The sequence below is a fragment of the Diospyros lotus genome, chromosome 7 (genome assembly GCF_014633365.1).
Source record: "Diospyros lotus cultivar Yz01 chromosome 7, ASM1463336v1, whole genome shotgun sequence".
NCBI lineage: Eukaryota > Viridiplantae > Streptophyta > Magnoliopsida > Ericales > Ebenaceae > Diospyros > Diospyros lotus.
Window position 1 is genome coordinate 2,946,010 of NC_068344.1, and position 17,760 is coordinate 2,963,769.

At 35.4% G+C, this 17,760-nt stretch overlaps 1 protein-coding gene across 3 annotated transcripts; it reads right to left on the reverse strand.

Moving 5' to 3' along the window:
* Positions 1 to 102: 102 nt before the first annotated feature.
* On the reverse strand, positions 103 to 15,052 carry LOC127805923 (DNA-directed RNA polymerase 1B, mitochondrial). Of its 3 annotated transcripts, XM_052342766.1 has the most exons (19): positions 14,024 to 15,050; positions 11,494 to 11,703; positions 11,248 to 11,381; positions 11,045 to 11,111; positions 10,830 to 10,888; positions 9,984 to 10,101; positions 9,482 to 9,595; positions 9,193 to 9,324; positions 8,683 to 9,099; positions 8,149 to 8,199; positions 7,125 to 7,195; positions 4,354 to 4,438; positions 3,971 to 4,123; positions 3,750 to 3,824; positions 2,234 to 2,323; positions 2,106 to 2,153; positions 1,701 to 1,815; positions 1,508 to 1,611; positions 103 to 971 (listed from the first exon to the last, which is right to left on the reverse strand). In XM_052342766.1, the coding sequence occupies exons 1-19, from the start codon at positions 14,819 to 14,821 to the stop codon at positions 861 to 863; spliced, it is 2,952 nt and encodes a 983-aa protein (XP_052198726.1). In that variant the 5' UTR covers positions 14,822 to 15,050; the 3' UTR covers positions 103 to 860. The 3 variants fall into 3 exon arrangements, 2 of the variants coding, with proteins under 2 accessions (XP_052198726.1, XP_052198727.1); XR_008024230.1 differs by lacking the exons at positions 103 to 971; positions 1,508 to 1,611 and having other exon boundaries at positions 1,715 to 1,815; positions 3,764 to 3,824; positions 14,024 to 15,052; XM_052342767.1 differs by lacking the exons at positions 103 to 971; positions 1,508 to 1,611; positions 1,701 to 1,815; positions 2,106 to 2,153; positions 2,234 to 2,323 and adding an exon at positions 2,330 to 2,794 and having other exon boundaries at positions 14,024 to 15,052.
* Positions 15,053 to 17,760: the final 2,708 nt, after the last annotated feature.

A 17,760-nucleotide genomic window follows, 5' to 3' on the forward strand; every position in this document is an offset into this window, starting at 1 on the left:
CAAAAATCTTTGTCATTTCATATTTGCAGGTTCTTACACAAAATTGGTTTAACAACATACTGCAAAAAGAAATTTAAATTTATATCCATAACAGCCGGAGAATTAGTAGTAATATATATGTATATATATATGCATCCTAATAAACATTTCACATTCACAAGTCTCTGCCGCCTAAAGAATTAAAGCTGCTTTATCTTATATGAAAAAATTAAGAAAACATGAGCATGCATCTTGCTCAGAAATAAATAAGGGTGGGTGCAGCAGTGGCAAATGGCAATGGTCAAGCATCATCCACTATCCACTCGGCAACTATTCTTTGTGGACCACCAGCTTTTCTGAAATTCACTTCATCCAATGAAATTCTGAAATCTTCAATGGTTGCACAAGATTCTGTACATTCTCTGTTGGAATCAATGTATCAAAAGAGTTCCTGTTATATTGCTGCAGCTTTAAAGTCCTCCATCACAAGCCTAATAAGAGAGTTTGTACTTCGATCTCAGAGGTGCTCTATCAACAACAGCCGCTTTTTACACCGCAATTTTATCTCTGATCCTTCGATCATCCTCTTAAGCATGATTCCAGATCAATTGAGATGCAGACAGCCCATAGAAATCTTCCAACTTATGTACAAAATAGATAACCCCCAGTTCATGGATGAGGGGGCAGCACAAAGCCCAGGAATCATGTTTCATTCCTCCTCCAGTTCCTAATGCCGTGGCTCTAGCTATTCTTTATTCAATTTTTAGTAAAGAGCTAGAGGTAAACTTGCCTTTTAAATTGCTAGCCCCATGAATAAAAGAATATGAGCACCGATCACCAATCGGACAAGAGAACTGCCAATGTAAACGCCTCTTGTTCTATCAATTGAAAAAATAGGGAGATTCCATCACCTCTCTTAGATCAAAGTCTCCACGCTCGGGCAAAGGAGGGAATCCTAATGAAGGGAATGACTTCTGAAAGCTCTCCAATAACTGTTCACAGCAAGAATTCATCAATAAACTCTCAGTTTTGCTATCCTGGTTCTCAGTCCACAAACTTTATTCTGGAATCCTGGTTCATAATTTGATTTTTTTTTCCTAAATGGCTTTTCAACATTCTTCAAGAAGAAAGACATCTGTAGATACCCTACTTAGCATAAAATTTGAAATAAGAAAGGCAAACTATCCACAAATGGAACCAAAAAGGTACTGAACCAATTACTAAAGAAAGTATAAAGAAGTTACTTCTATTTAAACAAGATCAACTCATTAACAATGTTATTATCATTATGATAACTGTAGAATATTTCATGTCATGTACTAAAATTGTTACTTTTCTGTCCCTTGAGTGGGATATGTTGGGTAAAAAGGCAAGATATGATGAAGTTCCTCCTACTAAATGGAATGCAACACAGTGACTTAAGCACATGCCACATGGTTCCAAACTTTCCCAATAAATGTGCCAAATAAAAAATATACCAGGGAGTAAGCCTCTTAAGGTGTAATGGAATCAAAGAAATGATACTTACATTTTCTAGAATTGGTGCCTCATAGAGCTCAACAAACTTTTGTCTTAGTATTATGTTCATTTGCTCCACATCACATGCATGTGTCCAGTATGAATCATGCACTCCTGTGACAAGTATTGATACGAAAGTAGTTAGTATGATCCAGTTGGGCATGCATACATCCACACAGAGTTCTGAAGAATCAATACAAGACCTGCAAAATTCAAGCCCACTTCTTTACAGGCAACAGCAGTCATCATCATATGGGAACCATCAAGGGAGTGAACAAAATTTGGAGGGAAAGCTGTTCTCTGCCTCTTAACCATGACCTGTGTTAGCAGGTAAGTAATGGCTTTGACATCAGTTGACTGAGATACTACAGATTAAATGCAATGAGGGTAAAGAGTTACATTCCACATAGTAGCACCAATTAATTCCAGTGTTCAATGGATGTTTAAAAGTTTGTATTTTTCCAATGCAAAATGATTGCAATTAATATCATTGACTAGAGGTGAAAGGAGACAGCAGATACACTGAAGCGCACAAGGATGTTCAATACATCAATCCTTTAAGCAATAAGATTAGCAAAGAAAATCTGATTTTAAAGTAGGGTAGCTACCTTGTCAGTTTCCCTTTGTAGCGTCAATATTTGGAGAGAAGTCTTAATCTGCATTCAGTTACACATGAAAAACAAATTAATACAAATACAGTGATATTAGATATTATGAAAATGTCACAGGATATTACAAGATGTCTTCCTATTTGACGGTATGGTTGGACGACAGGAAGCCCAAGAGGAGTAGTCCACCGTACTGGCTCATTTTCTAAAGCTATAATCTGTGCACGTTCACAATTATCCATCAGTCAGTTATCTATCAATCTATGCAGATGAACACATTGAAACTCGCCAAGCAAAAGGAAAAAGGTGCAAAAAGACTAGATGGCTGATGATCAAGGTCATAGACATATAAAATTCACATTAAACAAGAACCAAGGCAAGACATTAAGAAACTTACATGCCACTGTGCCAAAGTGGGGCTGAATCATGTGTGATTGAGATCAATGCCTACAGACATTTACTAAAGTATGCAAAAGGTTCATGACCTTCACAAATGCATAAATGACTTCAATGGGCAAATATACACTCCAGCTTTTAATGGTATTTGTGATATCTAAGCTTGTTGAATTATGTAACTTAAAGCCATAGAAACAATGGCTGTAGCAAAGCTTTAAATTAATCAATAAGATTTACACTTAATTCCAGTAAAGCCACATTTATGAGATAACTGCTGCATCACTCATCACTATCTGAAAAAAAAAAAAAAAAAAGCACCTCATGCTCTGAAGGAAATCAAAGAAAAGAGAGTAGAGAAATGAAGAAGGAAGAAATTTGGTAAAATGAAGAGAGAGAGAGAGAGAGAGAGAGAGAGGTGCACCATTATCACAAGCATTACAAAAGCAACCAGTAAAAGGGAAAAACGCAAATATAAAATACCAGACAAGACACATAATGGATTGTAAGGGGTGCCTCATAACAAGCATTACACAATGGATTGTAAGGGTACCTTGTTAATTCAGAGTCTTAAATAATTAAGGTTACTTTCTATTCTATTGTGACCTAAATATGTAATATGTAATCCCAGGAACAGAAATTTAGATATGAAATCATCAATTGGATACGGCACTCCATAGGAGAAGTCCGTAACTTGATGGACTGACATACCAGAAAACAACTGTTAGGAAGTGACTACACAGCCTTGCCCTTTGAAGCGGTATAAAATTTCTGCATGCTCATGTTTTCAAACTAGGCTCCACTCAGTTATTGTTGCACTAGCTATGCTGCAGGAAATATCACCTCAGAAGTACTAGAAAATGCCAAGAACTTGGCATGTAGAGTATCTTATTGTTTTTTATTCTCCAGCTTTGATATAAAATAACAAATGGAACTACTGTCCGTAGCAGGACCAAATATTCCCTGGGGAATTTGTAAAATCTTACTGGAGACTAGATTATGCCCTGTGAAACAATTAGATATTCAATTCAATGAAACTCTACAAATTAATGTAATAAATGATTAAGAAGATTAAAAGTTGGCAAGCAGTAGGTAAAATCATCAGCTCCAACTTCCAAATAAAGCAAGCAAACAATTTTACACACCATTAATTGCACATGGAAAGTCCCTTCATAACTGTTTTATGCCTTGAGGGATACAATCCAGCCATGCTTCTTAATTAAGCACCATATCGAAATTGAATTTACTGACCTTTGCACACTCACCGAGCCAACTCATGATACTTCTTGCAGCTTCAAACATCTCCCCTAAAGCAGTCAGTGTGGTCTGTCCATAGAAATAATTTAGAAAAAACAAGTTACTTTAAACCCTGCAGACAGTCCTTATCACATATTGTTATAATAATTGTATCTTATTGGAAAGATAGCTAATCCAACAAAGCTATAGGTCTTACTATAACTCAATGCACTTACTTTTGCTGCATAACAAGATGTGGCAAACAACTGTGCTTCATCTTCAATGGCATTTCGTTCTTTCAGCCTCCTCTTGATTTGGTCACGGGCACCAATGTAAGTAACACCATATACTGATGTCATCACTGTTTGTTTAACCAATTTCCTGTCTACCTGAGGATGATAAATCAACCTGTGAGAGTAGAAACAAGGACTAGAATAAAGAAAGGAAAGTAGAAACTAATTGAATTTCTTAATTACTAAATATTATTTCTGTGCCATATGTCTTATTTTATTTTTTTTGGCTCATATGTGGCGTAAAAATTAAATGCATCTAAACCAATCACATTAACTTGTGGAACAGTTGTACTACTGAGTTAAATGAGCACGAGAAGCAACTGGACCTGATTAATTAAAAGCCTAGCAGACAATGCATTTGGATCAGTTGCAGGATCTTTCTGTGCATCCCTCCGCATAATATCCAGAACTCTGCATCATAGCCAAAGAAACCAGAATATTACACAAGATATGAGAACTAAGAAGATTCCATCCATTCATAATGGTTAAAATGTCTAATATATGCTTCATCGGAGATTCGAGGATTAGTTATAGCAAATAAAATTCTACATATAGATCAACTATGCGGTTTGGTAAAGAAATTCTAGACATAAAGTTCATTATTATGTATAATTTGCTTGTAAAAACTTAAAAGAAGAGGAAAAATGAAAATCTTAAAGAGATAAAAAGATGAAAGATTTAGAACATGAGCTAAGGAGGAACAAAGTCTAACAAAAATCACTTTTGTTATGTGTTCTTATCCTTAATTTAAGAAAACAAAGAATACCCTTTCTAGATACATCATCATGGTGAGGTTTTTAAAGAAAAAAATATTATAAAAGGCATTCAAATTAGTAAGTCAAAACTAGCTAAGAATTTCTGGTTCGGAAAAATGGCGTTTGCATTGAATAATCAGGTGGCAGATGAGTCATAAGACTCACTAATCAGTAATCAAGGTATTGAAGTTCCCTTGAGCTCATGCTCCTTATATCTGAGAAGAGAAACTAGAGCAATCTTTATCGTTAAGCCAGTCAAGAAGTCAATACTCATCAAGTTGCCTCTCTGGTTAGGAATGAGTTCAAGGATACTGTTTAAATAATATTAGATGGTGAATTTCTTTTCTTTTACTACTATATATCTTTGTACATCATACTTAGTTTAATTCTTACCCTTAAGGGTTTATTTTCATTTGAGTCATAGGCAACACCACAGGAACCTACAATATTTTCCATATTTTCATATTTTTTGTTCCATTTAGCATATACACCCATTATCAGCTATGCTTCACAATCACCAACCCATCATCATTATCCACACCTTGCATATATTGTCCTCATTTTGTATTTGAGCTTTCTTAGTTAGTGGTTGACAATTCTAGCTTTCATCCTACTAGATCCACCCCACCCCAGAAAATACGAAGATTTTATTTCCTCCATCTTTGAATTTCAGAATCTCACATTGAACCCAGATTGGTTTATAAGGGTGGGGGCCCTGGTAGATGGCTGGATCTCGATTGTTGAGAGAGAGGTCTTTCCCAACATTGAAGTTCGCTCTCTCTCTCTCTCTTATCTCTAGAAAAGACCAGTGACTAGGTCTGACAACAGTGAAAGAAAGAGAGGGCGAGAGAGAGAGAAGGGGGGGGGGGGGGGTTGCGTCTTGTCAGCCACCTCTGCCGGAGGCCTTGCTATCAGTGAAAGTCAGCTCCTGCCATGGTTTTCAGAGGGGGGGGGGGGGGGGGGGGGGGGGTGTGAGAGAGAGAGAGAGAGAGATGAGGGGTTTCAAATGCAAGGGCATTTTGGTTAGCATCATCATTAACTTCACTATATCCTAACTAAGTTACGGTTCGTGCAGTGTGGGAGGAAGAATCAGTGAAAACAAAAGAAATTGTGTGAAAAAAGTGTAAGATCCAATCTTGAACGAAGATATGAAATCAGGATTTAAGAAAACCTCAAAAGTAGAATTAGAATAAAAAAGGCTGCTTACAAAGTCCCTTAAAAGACTATTTATACTAGGTGACAACTATAATAAATCCTAATCCTGGATCATATAGGAATCCTAGTGCATGATGAATCCATCTTTTTTTAAAAGTCACATGCTAGTCACATGAATATTTATTAAAGCTAATAAACAAAAAGTATTTAAAACCTAAAAATTTAAATGCTAAGCAAAATTAAACAAATGAAACAAGATAAAAACACTAATAACAAAAAAACTGCTCGTGCACCAGTCACATTGACAATACAAATCCACGCAAAAGAATAATGTGGCAAAATTTTACATCGGATACCCTTCCTAACATAATCCTCTAGTGAGATAACAATGAGATGAAGTTCCAACACTATCTTCATAAGGAAACATTTCATAAGATGGTTGTGAACAAAGATAATTGGGGTTAACTAACAGTGGGGGAGAAACTGCAATGTGGTTTCCATAGGGAAAGCACTTGTATTTTCTCAAACATCAAGAGTATTGCCTGCATTTACTCTAAACCTTACGGGCACTCAGCATATTTTTCCCTTTAAAATATCATATAATAATACTCTTTTTAGTTACTTGTGATTTTTTTTCCAAATTGGCCCATGGATTAAATATTTTATGGGGGCAATTTTGGGAAAATTTGAACTTTATATGTTGTATTTTCTAGGAAATTGGAGGCTGGAGGGGGGGGGGGGGGGGGGGGTTGGGATTGCCCACACTCAAGCTAAATGTAGTTGTGTTAGTTCTTTGATTCTTTATGGTCCTTCTAGATTTCAATTCCTTATTAGGATCGAGATTTGTTCCATTCAACCCAAAACTGGTCAGGTTAGTTCCATAATATTAACTTGCCAGGGCTGGGGACTTTCTTTCATTACATTGTCTTTACCAATGTTAACTGCCTATAGTCCAAATTTCCACAAAATAAGCTAGTTGTTTGTTTCTATAATAGTTACAAATTTGTTATCCCATTATTAATGCACAGATAAATGCCAAAATCTGCTTTCTCATTAAAGTTACATATACATAAAATAAATAAAAATAATGAGGAAAGAAGTCTGCAGTCAGAAATAGAATAATTACCTGGCAGAATTAAAAAATAATAATGAGGAAAGAAGCATGTAGTCTGAAAAAAAATAATTACCTAGCAGCAATCCCAGAGTAAACATCTGCTGGCTTATCTCCTGCAACAAGATTGACTGCGGCTGCTCCTAACTAAAGAAATTTAGCAATTTCAAGCAGAAATGGCAGTAATTAGGCAGGAATCAGGAAAAACAAAACAAGGAAGTTGCTAGCATGAAAGAGAACAATTTTAAAAGAAAGCAAATTGAACAGCTGTGTTAGCCACCTTTGGGGAAAAGGACATTATGGACATTAGTGCGATGTGCACTACTCATGAAACATTGACAAAAGAAATGCATGACACAAATCAATAAATGCCAGCCAATATCGGTTAATATTCTACAGTCAAGTCACATTCACCTACCCTCTGTAAACAATCTACCACCACCATTCATCTCCAAGAATGCAAGTAAACTAGTAAGTGTACAAAGAAAAAACGAGGGCATATAACAGCAAGAATGTAATTCTTGTATGTGACCATCAATAAGTTGAATTTACTTTTTCTTAACACAAACAAATAAAATTTCTTAATGAAACATGCTTAGTTATGATATGAGTTATTAGGGCCCTATCTTCTGTAAGGCCATAGATAGAAATGATTGGCAAGCTAAAATTCATGTAGCCAACTCCCCAAATGAGAATAAGGCTCATTATGTCGTACAACATATAAAGTTTCTGCAATGTCAACTGTGGCTTCTGTCATGTCCATTTGCTTAACAAAAATATTCCACCTCCATCTGCCCTACAATAAATAAGTATTCAAAATGGATCGATGATCACAAACAATATGACTGCTTCTTTTATCTTTTTCAATTCCAAATGTTCAAGGTTCCAGTGAAAGAGACAAATAGGTGACATGGTAATTCAGCCCAAAGATATCACCAAAACACAAACTAGGAAGTTATAGCAGAGTATAGAAGTTGCAACCAGCACACTACCAAGTGAACTTTTGTGTTACTTATTCTAGATTTTGCACTAAAAGAATACGAGACGACCATAGCAAGAAGTCACCAAATACTATTAATGAAGGATAGAGAACACATTACCTTGTCCCTTCCAAGGGCAGCATAATGTTGCAAGCCATTACATGATCCATCCTTGAAAAAGTATCAATAAGATGAAAATTCTTGGATTAAGTTCCACATAGTGGACTATCAAAGAAATGGATGCAGTTACAAAAGTATAGGAAAAGAAGCAGGTACTAGTTTTAAATGTATATTACAGACCACTTCTAACTTTGTCAGATTGGGTGCACCTACAAGTGTTCATGTAAGAAAAGAAGCTTTATTTGATGCAGACTCAAAATGTAGTCTGACATGCAACAGAAGACAGGATGCATGTTCTTTTCTTTTTCAACTCAGTTCCCTGTCTTTTCAATCAAGGTACCTCAAGTAATAAGTTGAACATGTTTCCTTTTTCTTGTTTGTTTTTGCCTCAGTCTTTGAACCAAACCAGGCCTTGCTTAGTTTCTATGGAAGCGAATAAACAAAATACATACAGATTTATTACCAGATACTGCATCATGCATGCATTTTCTAGATGGGTAGGCCAGATCAAAAGTTTAATAGAAACAGTAGTACCTGGTGGACAGGCATATGAGAAAGAAAAGTCTCCGGAGAGGGGCTTCTTAATGCTTCAGTAAGATTTACACATGTTGCTAAGCATTGAAGTGGGTCCTCTGCACCCAACCACCAGCGTCTTCCTTCCAGAGGCCGGTCTGCAGAATCAAAGATATCATCCAAATGATCCTCCGTAAATCCTATGCGACCATCATACGACAACTTGTCCACACCACCAGCATACAAATTTGCAAGATGTATCTTCAGCCAACGTAACCCGGACTTTCCAAGGGGGCGCCCCTCGGCAAACTCCAGAATGCCTCGGCAAAGATCAGAGCCAAGATGGTTCAAATATGGATGCATGGGATACGCACGACCACGGAAATCAAGGTTATGTGGATAGAAGAAGCCATCTTCATCCTTCATCTTTCGAGCAACCTGCACCACATTCTGTAAGGATCAATCTACCTCTTAACAAAACATCCAGAACATCTGATAGTGCAACAGGGATTCAAAAAAGAAACTACATACAGCAAGTTTTAGTTCTATATCACACCGCTGTGAATGCCTCTCACTATTCTCTTTTTTTACAGTTCTAACTTTCCACTTCCATTTTCTGATTTCTGCTTCATCTTCTGTGTCTGGTTCATCTGGTAAAGGAACCTGCAATTTCAATAATTTAAAAGATTCAAAACTGGAACTAGTCCACATCATCAACTTCAATCTATCAGAGGATTATCAAGCAATTCCCAAAATCAAATGAAATTAGAAAGCAAAAAAAGGAACTAGGAAAATAAGTTCTTATATAGAAGTAACTAACATCTTCTCGGCTGACCAAGTCTGCAAGATGGCCTCCACTAGCCCATATCCTGTCTATGACACCAAGAACTCGTTTATTTACTCTCCATTTGGCACTACCAAGTGTATTAAGGGCCTGAAACATAGCAAGAAAAAAGTATTACTTGATACCAAAAAAAATCCCATTTGTAGTTTGTGAGAAACCAGTTAGACGATGTGATTGTGACAGGTTTGTTAGACCAACTACATGATGTTATTTCACAACAAAACAATCAAAAAAATCATAAGCACAATATAGAAAAATCATCGCATAAAAGATTAATTCCAGTTTCCCCCATATAACCATGACAAATTGGATAAGTTATGCGTACCCCACAATGCTATTTGCATGAAAAAAGCTTCATCATACATGATTAACAGAACAACTACTTGTCAAAAAAATTAATAATATTGATGGCAATAACAAAAATAAGAACCAAATAGAATAACATAGAGAGGTCTAGAAATAATAAAACCCATCAAACCTCAAAAACAGGTTCTAATTGCTTCTTTGGAGTCCTTTTTACTGCATCACGTTGCTGTTTTGCTCCATGTGTGCGCATGATATATGATGGTAGGAACAAATATGCTCCTTTATCATACCTGTTGGCATAACAAAAAAATTTACCAAGGACAGCAGTTAATAGTCTCAGCTACCACTGATGGTGATAGAAAGCTAGAAGTCTCATAAATATTCAGGCCGCATATTCAGTCTCTTGTAAACAGTTACAACTACTAAATACTTATTTTCTCTGTTGAATAAAGTAAGATCATAATTCTGTGATGTTAAAACTGTCAGCATTTTCCAGAATATAACGGGTTGTTTTTTTCGTATTTTAGTTTTCAATTTTGAGTTTTAAATTCATTTTCAGTTTTGTGTTTTGAGTGTTTGTTTTGAAATTGCTGAAAACGCGTTCTTTTTGTCTGTAGTGTTTTCCGTGTTTTGGAAATTTTGAGCGTGTTTGTGATGAAAACAACCAAAATGACTTTTTGTTATTTTGAGTTTTCTTTACAAAATTTTTCTTGTTTTCGAAAATGCATTTTTGAAAATATGAAAGTAAACATGTTTTCACTGTTTTGGAAAACTGAAAACGGTCTGAAAATAGTAAAGAGAACATGGTCTAAAGTTTTAGAGTTCCAATTTATCTTTGGAGGCTCAAGCAGAGGCTCGTTTCCTTGTTTCCTTATGTTTTCTCATATAAATCTTTTGCCTCCAGCTATTGTGGATCCCATTTCCATACCAACTCAAGATATGCTTATGGGACTCTAAATGTAAAGTAACATGAAAATGACCTACAATATCAGACCACGTAAATCAAGGAGTATCATACCCTGTCCAGTTCACTGGAGGTACCAACATGGGCATGTATGGAATCACCATGTGCCTGGCCTGCTCGAAAAAGAGGAACTATAATCATCTTGAATTCTCAAAGATAACATGAATAAGTGGAAAAACAAATGTGAAGAAAACAGTTTACAGATTAATGATAATAACTTTGTAAGCCAGGTAAGTTTATGGGTTGAAAGAACTGCCTGTTACACTTACAGTTCTTTCCAGGCCTTTCCGGACTAATGGGTCACATTCAATTACTCCATATCGCCTGCTAAATTTCCTATAGAAACAGAAAACACAAACACATTCAAAGTAATGTGGGAGGAGGGGAAGGCATGAGAGAGGTTTTTCTTTTTTTCTTTTTCTTTTTTGCTCCATATAGAGGTTTTTCAATGATTAAAAAAATATCTACTTACTGCGCTTCCTTGGTTACAGTTTTCAGTGTGTGTATAAAGGCAGGGCGAATATCCGGTGGACCATCACCTACTTGATCAGCTGGAGGTTGTATATAGGCAGTGTCCATCAAAATCTGAATCAGACGGCATCCAACCTGAAAAGAACATTTGTCAACATTTACAGTGACGCAACATCTAATTGCCACCATCGTAATCATAACAAAAGGAAAAAACTTGAATCACATCTTAACTCTTAAGAGAACAAACCTTGACTTGAGCATCCAGTCCCCAAGGTTTTATATCATTGTGTTCTTTCACTATTTTTCTCACTTGATGCAGCTTTTGCTTTTTCATCAAGACAGCAACCTTCTTCCTTAACTTTTTTTGTTCTTGAACCGAAGAATCAGATCCTTTTTCAGGATTCTTTTTGAATGCATTCTTATTCTTTGTCCTCTCCATAAACCTGTGTATCCTAGCCTGGCAGACAATGAATACCTTCTTATAAGATGAGCAATCATTCACTGACAAGGACATATGTAGTTCTTATTTTAATTTTTCTGTTCTATTTTATTGATTTGGTATGTGTTTGGGAGATGGTAGGAACAGAGTCTAAAAAAGGAAGGATAGATTCCTCAATCAAAAATTATATAAGTAAACCATGCTAAAAGGCAGCAGATATCCCTTTTTTTTCCCCGGGGGGTGGGGGGGGGGAATGAAGGGGTATTAAGGGACGAAAGGCCACCTCGTTAGAGCTCATTTCATAATGACCTAGCCCTGGCACATCCTAGACATCCTTAATACCTAGTTAAGGATCATCCTTGATGATGAAACTTTCAAAAAAGGCTTCATCTACTTCTCAAGTTCCATAAATATATGGGAAATTGAGTGATATCCAAAAAGGGAACTTGGAACTGATCTGTCCTTGGTGCATGAGGCTCTGCTTTGCAAGGATCGGGAGAGGGTTGTTTTTGCACGCAGTTCTCTCTTTGTTTTTTTGCAAACAGGTTGTTTCCACAACTTGAACCAGCGATCATTCACAAATAAGCAACCTTACCATTTCTACCAAGAGGCATCTTGGGAATGCATCCAATTCTATTCTTGTTCTTCAGATTGAGGGATGTGGAGGTCTTGAAAGGAAATAGTAAAAGTAAGGTCATTTGGATGTTCCTTTAGGGAGAGAATGATATTGATGAAGGAAATAACAAGTGTCAAAAGTACAATCGCTTTTTTCCTTTTCACTTCTTTCAATTTGGAAAGTGAAGTACTTGATATTTTAAATTTTGTTATTCCCAAATTTTTCAAATGTAAGTATATTCCTTAATTTTGAGGTAAGTAATTTACCTATCTAAGCTAGTTGTGCTTCCATGTTGTACAAGTTGGTTTCACAACATTAACTACGTGATGAACACAACCCTATCAATTATTTTTATTCACAGCCATCTCAAGGAATTTTTCCATGTGAAGATGATATTGAAACTTTTTCTCCTCATCCCCTTGCTAGAAGGTTGTGTTAAGAAAAACATCCAGTGTAAAAGTAAAATTTTGCCATGTTCTTTTGCATGGATTTGTATTGTCAATGTGATTTTGAGAAGTTAACTAACATTATAAATGCCATGCCACCAACCCTAACTTGGTTAGGATAAGGTGCAATTGATGAAAAAGATAATCATTTTACTCTTTCATGGTTTTGTCTAACCAAACAAGAGGAAAGAAATATCTCCGGCATTTGCCCTAAACAAGAGCAACAATATATGCATTCATTTTGCTTCCCACTGTAATTTCCAGTCATTTTAACTTACTTCAATCCAAACCCTGCTATTTTGAAGAAAGGAATAATCTAAAAAAGTTGACAGTGGTTCATCTTAAATTAATTCACTTCACAGTGTTTTACAAGCCATTTAAATGTTCTCCTCTACATGGCCATTTAAAATGTATAAAGCATTCACCTTAGATAAGCTATGGCATGAAATGGGTATGATATAAGTACATATGTACTGATGTATAAATGAATTTGATTTACATGGTTCAGGCCACTAAAATTTTACACATGAAAAGATTAAACCAGATATATTTGGCATGTAAAACCCTTGAAGCTTCTGGTTAGTCTTTCTGCTTGTGCTAAGTACCAAACATGTTCATGTAGGAGAATCTTAACACGGTTGTAGAAGAGACTTCTTTGTTGAATCCCTGATCCAACAAGGAGAATTCTCCTATATTTAGAGGAGAACTTGGCAGGAAAAATAGGAGAGGAGAGGGGAGGGGAATTTTGAGAAATTGGGGAGGAATCGTGCAGGAAGAGAGGGAGAGAGAAAGAGAGGGAAATTTTAGAAAAGGCAATTCAATTGTATTGGATCCCTTGCAAGTGAGTTGGGACTGAGGTTTTATACTCGTCCATCCCTCCCGGGAAGCTGGCGCAAAAAACAGTTGCCACTCCCGAATTCAAGTTTAAATGCTCAACTACCTTACAAATGGTTACAGCCCCAACAGCTCTACTTTCCCCCTTATTACAGTTATACCCCTTAGGTACGCGACATTCTTGTAACTTATTATAATTAGCAAATCAAAAGAAATAAGCAGGCATGGCTTATTATGAGTCGACATGATCAGCCACCACATAGATCCAGTTTTCACCTGCAAAATCCAGAAATATGATACAAGTCCAACTTAAATCTCTACGAACAAAACAATACATAAAATTTGCCTAGCCTGTTGAGTCCTTCCAGCAACGATAATACAAGCACCATCCTACTTCATAGAGAGAATAAGAAAAAAATAAAAAATAGGTCAACTCACTGACCTCATTCTCAATGGCTTCTCCAATATGGCAAGCAGCTTGAACCACCCTAGCACCGCCTTGTCCTCCACCAGTCATCAATAATCCCATTAACTTATGCATTGTAATTACTGCCATCATGTCCGCGGGCAACTGATCAAAATATGGAGCATAAGCACTCCTATTCTTCCCTTCCACGCACAGCCTCTGCTCTGCTAAAATAGCATCCCTCAATGGCTCAAACCAGCCCAGGAACAATGATTTCATGTATGGCAAATTGGGTGCAAGCTTCTGCTCGCACATGTCCATCAGAAGTTCTTGGTACTCCTTCGCCGCCTCTTCCCACGCCTCCGTCTCAATCTTGACTTGTCGCCTTCGAAGCATAAGATACTTCCCCTGTCCCATTCCACCAACCAACTTACTCGTCTTCTTTACTTGCCCCTGCTGAGCGGCAGCAACCTCCACCTTCCCCAGTCTGCTCATGACTTGCCGCTCCATCAACCGCCGCATTTCTTCTTTATCCCCGCTATCTTCCTCTTCATCTTCTTCCGTCGTCGAAGAAACAATGGCCTCGGCAACGCTTCCATAACCTCTCGCAAACATCAAAGATCCAAAACCGCTGCTGGAATACGAGCAGAAACCACTTCGGATCCGCCGCAACGCCGAACACGATGCAACCGCAGAATCCATAGAATTTTGAAATTTAACCTCCTCATCATCAGAAAGCGTTACGGAGCTAAAGCAACAAGGCCGAAGCACATAAAATTGGGGCGAAGATTTCAGCTTCTTCAAACAAGTCTGTCTCCAGAGAGTCTTCCACATCTTCAATGCAACTTACCGAATCATGCAAGAGATGAGTGAAATCTATGCAATTTTCTCCGAAAAGCAGAAGAACACGGTGGAAGCGACGATGATTCGAACGGAGCAAGAAAGAATCGAGTGAGAAAGGTGCGATGCCAACGACAGTGATGAACAGAGAGTAGCCGCCTTAAACCCTTCCAAAAACCTACAGATACTCTTGCTCTGATAAAACCTGACCCGTTTGGCTATTCTTCGGGTTGGGTTGCCCGGCCTTGTTAATGGTCTGAACCGACTGTGATATTTTCATTTTTCTAGGATGAGTCGAGTCCGAGCAGGTCGCTGTTTAGCCCAGTAAATAATTGTGAGTTTAATTTCAAAACTCACAATTAAAAACTGAGTTAAAATTGAATTTAGTAATATTTGACTGGTCAAAATTCTCAACATATTTAATTAAAAACTCATAAATACTAATAGACTCCATAAAGACTCGTAAATATACTCGATTAAAAATTCACAAATAACTCGTAAACAACTTTATTTATAAATATATTATTCAACCTCAAATTATTAAATTTTAAATTATTATAATATATTAATATATTAATTTAAAGTTATATTTGTTAATTATTTACATATTAAGGCCAAGTTCAGACCAGAACCTTGTTGAGCTTGAGGTCTAGTTGGTTAATGAGTTGAACTAAGTGAGAGTCTGAGTTAGACCTGAAGTCGAGTCGGAGCCTAAAAATTAGCTCACCAAATCAAACCTAAATTCAACTCAAATTAGCTCAACTTAATTCTATTGCAACCCTAATTACTACCAAAAAAAAAATTGCAGCTTTCAATCTCCTTATACTTTTAGAATGGTTGCTTTGTTTTCATTTCACATCTAAATTTTAATTTTTATAATTTATTTATTAAATTTGTGAATTTGTTATTACGATAGAATGTTTTCATAAAATTTTAGTTTTTATCGTGAAATGATGATTTGATGGATGTAATTGATAGAAAAAAAAAACACGATGTTGTTTTTAATCATTAAGTTATTTATATAATATAGTTATGATTCTTTTTAAAAATAAGAAATAAAACTAAAAAACCCGCATTACTATTCAGGTTATATTTTTCTCCATCCATCACATTCACAAATTCATTATTTTATGGTAGAAACTAATTAGTGCACTCAAATTCATATTTTTGTCTTTATATATTCACTTTTTTTTTTTCGTGGTCGTCCAAATTTTTTGTTGATTCAATTACACCTTAAAACTTTATTTTTAAGTCAATTTTAACTCCTATATTTTAATCATTTTTTTGTATTGCAATTTGGTTATTGTTTTATAATCAATGTATGTATGTCTAGAGTAAATAATTTTATTACCATGTATGCTAATAATTATTGTTTATGTTTGAGCTATTTTTTATATTAAAAATTATATTTATAAGAAATATTATATTTTTTAAATTTACACTTTACCCCACATTTTCATATCCTAATTTTTTGAAAAAATATCATTTTCCGTTCATGTTTTCGTGTAATCTAGCTTGTGTTTATGTTTTCATGCAACCTAGTTTGCTATACTCTTATAGGATTTAATATACTTATATTCTTTGTTAAGTCTATATTATTTACATGAAAGTAACAAACAAAATAAAAATTTAAATAAAAAATTATGAGATGATATTTGATAGTCTTAATTTAGTTTTTATCTTTTTAAATAAAGATAAATGTTTGTGTAGTAGTAATATTATTCTCAAATTTATTTGAATTGAGAGGTTTTAATTCAAATCACATTTGACACCACAGCTTAGACTTTTCACCTTATAAATTTCATTTGTTCTATTTTTAGCAATAATAAATTAACACCATATTTGAAAAAAAAAAAATCAAACTAAAATGGCTAAAACGAGATTCATTCGTGCAAAAGAACCATAACATCAAGAAAATAAAGCTATTAGAACCGAAACAAGTCTTCTAGAATAACAGAGAAGTTTTCTAATTACTTTTTCGAAAAAACTCTATTTTGATCAAAGAAGTGAATTTTTAATTTTTAAAATAAATATATAAAAAATTTAAAAAAATAACAAACCAACTCGAGTTTTCCAAGCTTGTACTAACCAAAATTTAGTATAATAATAATTATGTGATTCACTCGCCAAACTTTAGAAGGCCTTTAGTTATGCAATTTTTTTTTTTTTTTTTGTTAATGATCATATTTTTTGTAACTCCATTATAACTTAAATAAAGTTTAAATATCTTTCACTAAATTTGACTTTGTATTCCTCCCCCTCATTTTAACTATTATTAATCATTTGTTCACGTCTCTCATCTTTATCTTTATTTAAAGTTGTATCGACCTTAATTCAAATACAATAATAAAAAAAAAAAATCTTGAGAGATAGTATAAACGGTCCATCGCATGTATTTGAGATCTTGAAATATCGCGAGGTCGTAAATTTAATTATGTCTTCACGCAAGACTATACAATCATTTATGTTTATCCTAAAATATAAGTCTTGAGATTCAACTTGCGACGTACCTATCTGTACACCTAGATTGGGTGAAGACAGATTGTGAGTTTTAAAAAAGGTGAGATGGTTGAGTCAAACATTGTCTGTAATCAAGAATCCCTCGAGTTTCTCAAGAAGAAAAAAATAATAATCGAAATATCCTCTTTTATTGTCAATAGATGAAACTAGAAAAACACAAAATTTGTGTATATTTATCTTAACACGTTTTAAACTTTTATAAGAATATAATGAAAATACCAGTGGACGACTCCAAGGGACATTTGACTAAAATACACGGATAGGAGACCACGAGCCAACAAGAAAGCAGATTTTCTTTTCCCAAATGCCCAAATGGCTTTGACTAAGCCTACCTATTAAGCACAAGCTGCTTACTCAATCTTTGTCAACAATTCAACCTCAAACCTATTTACTATCAATAAACATGACCAAAT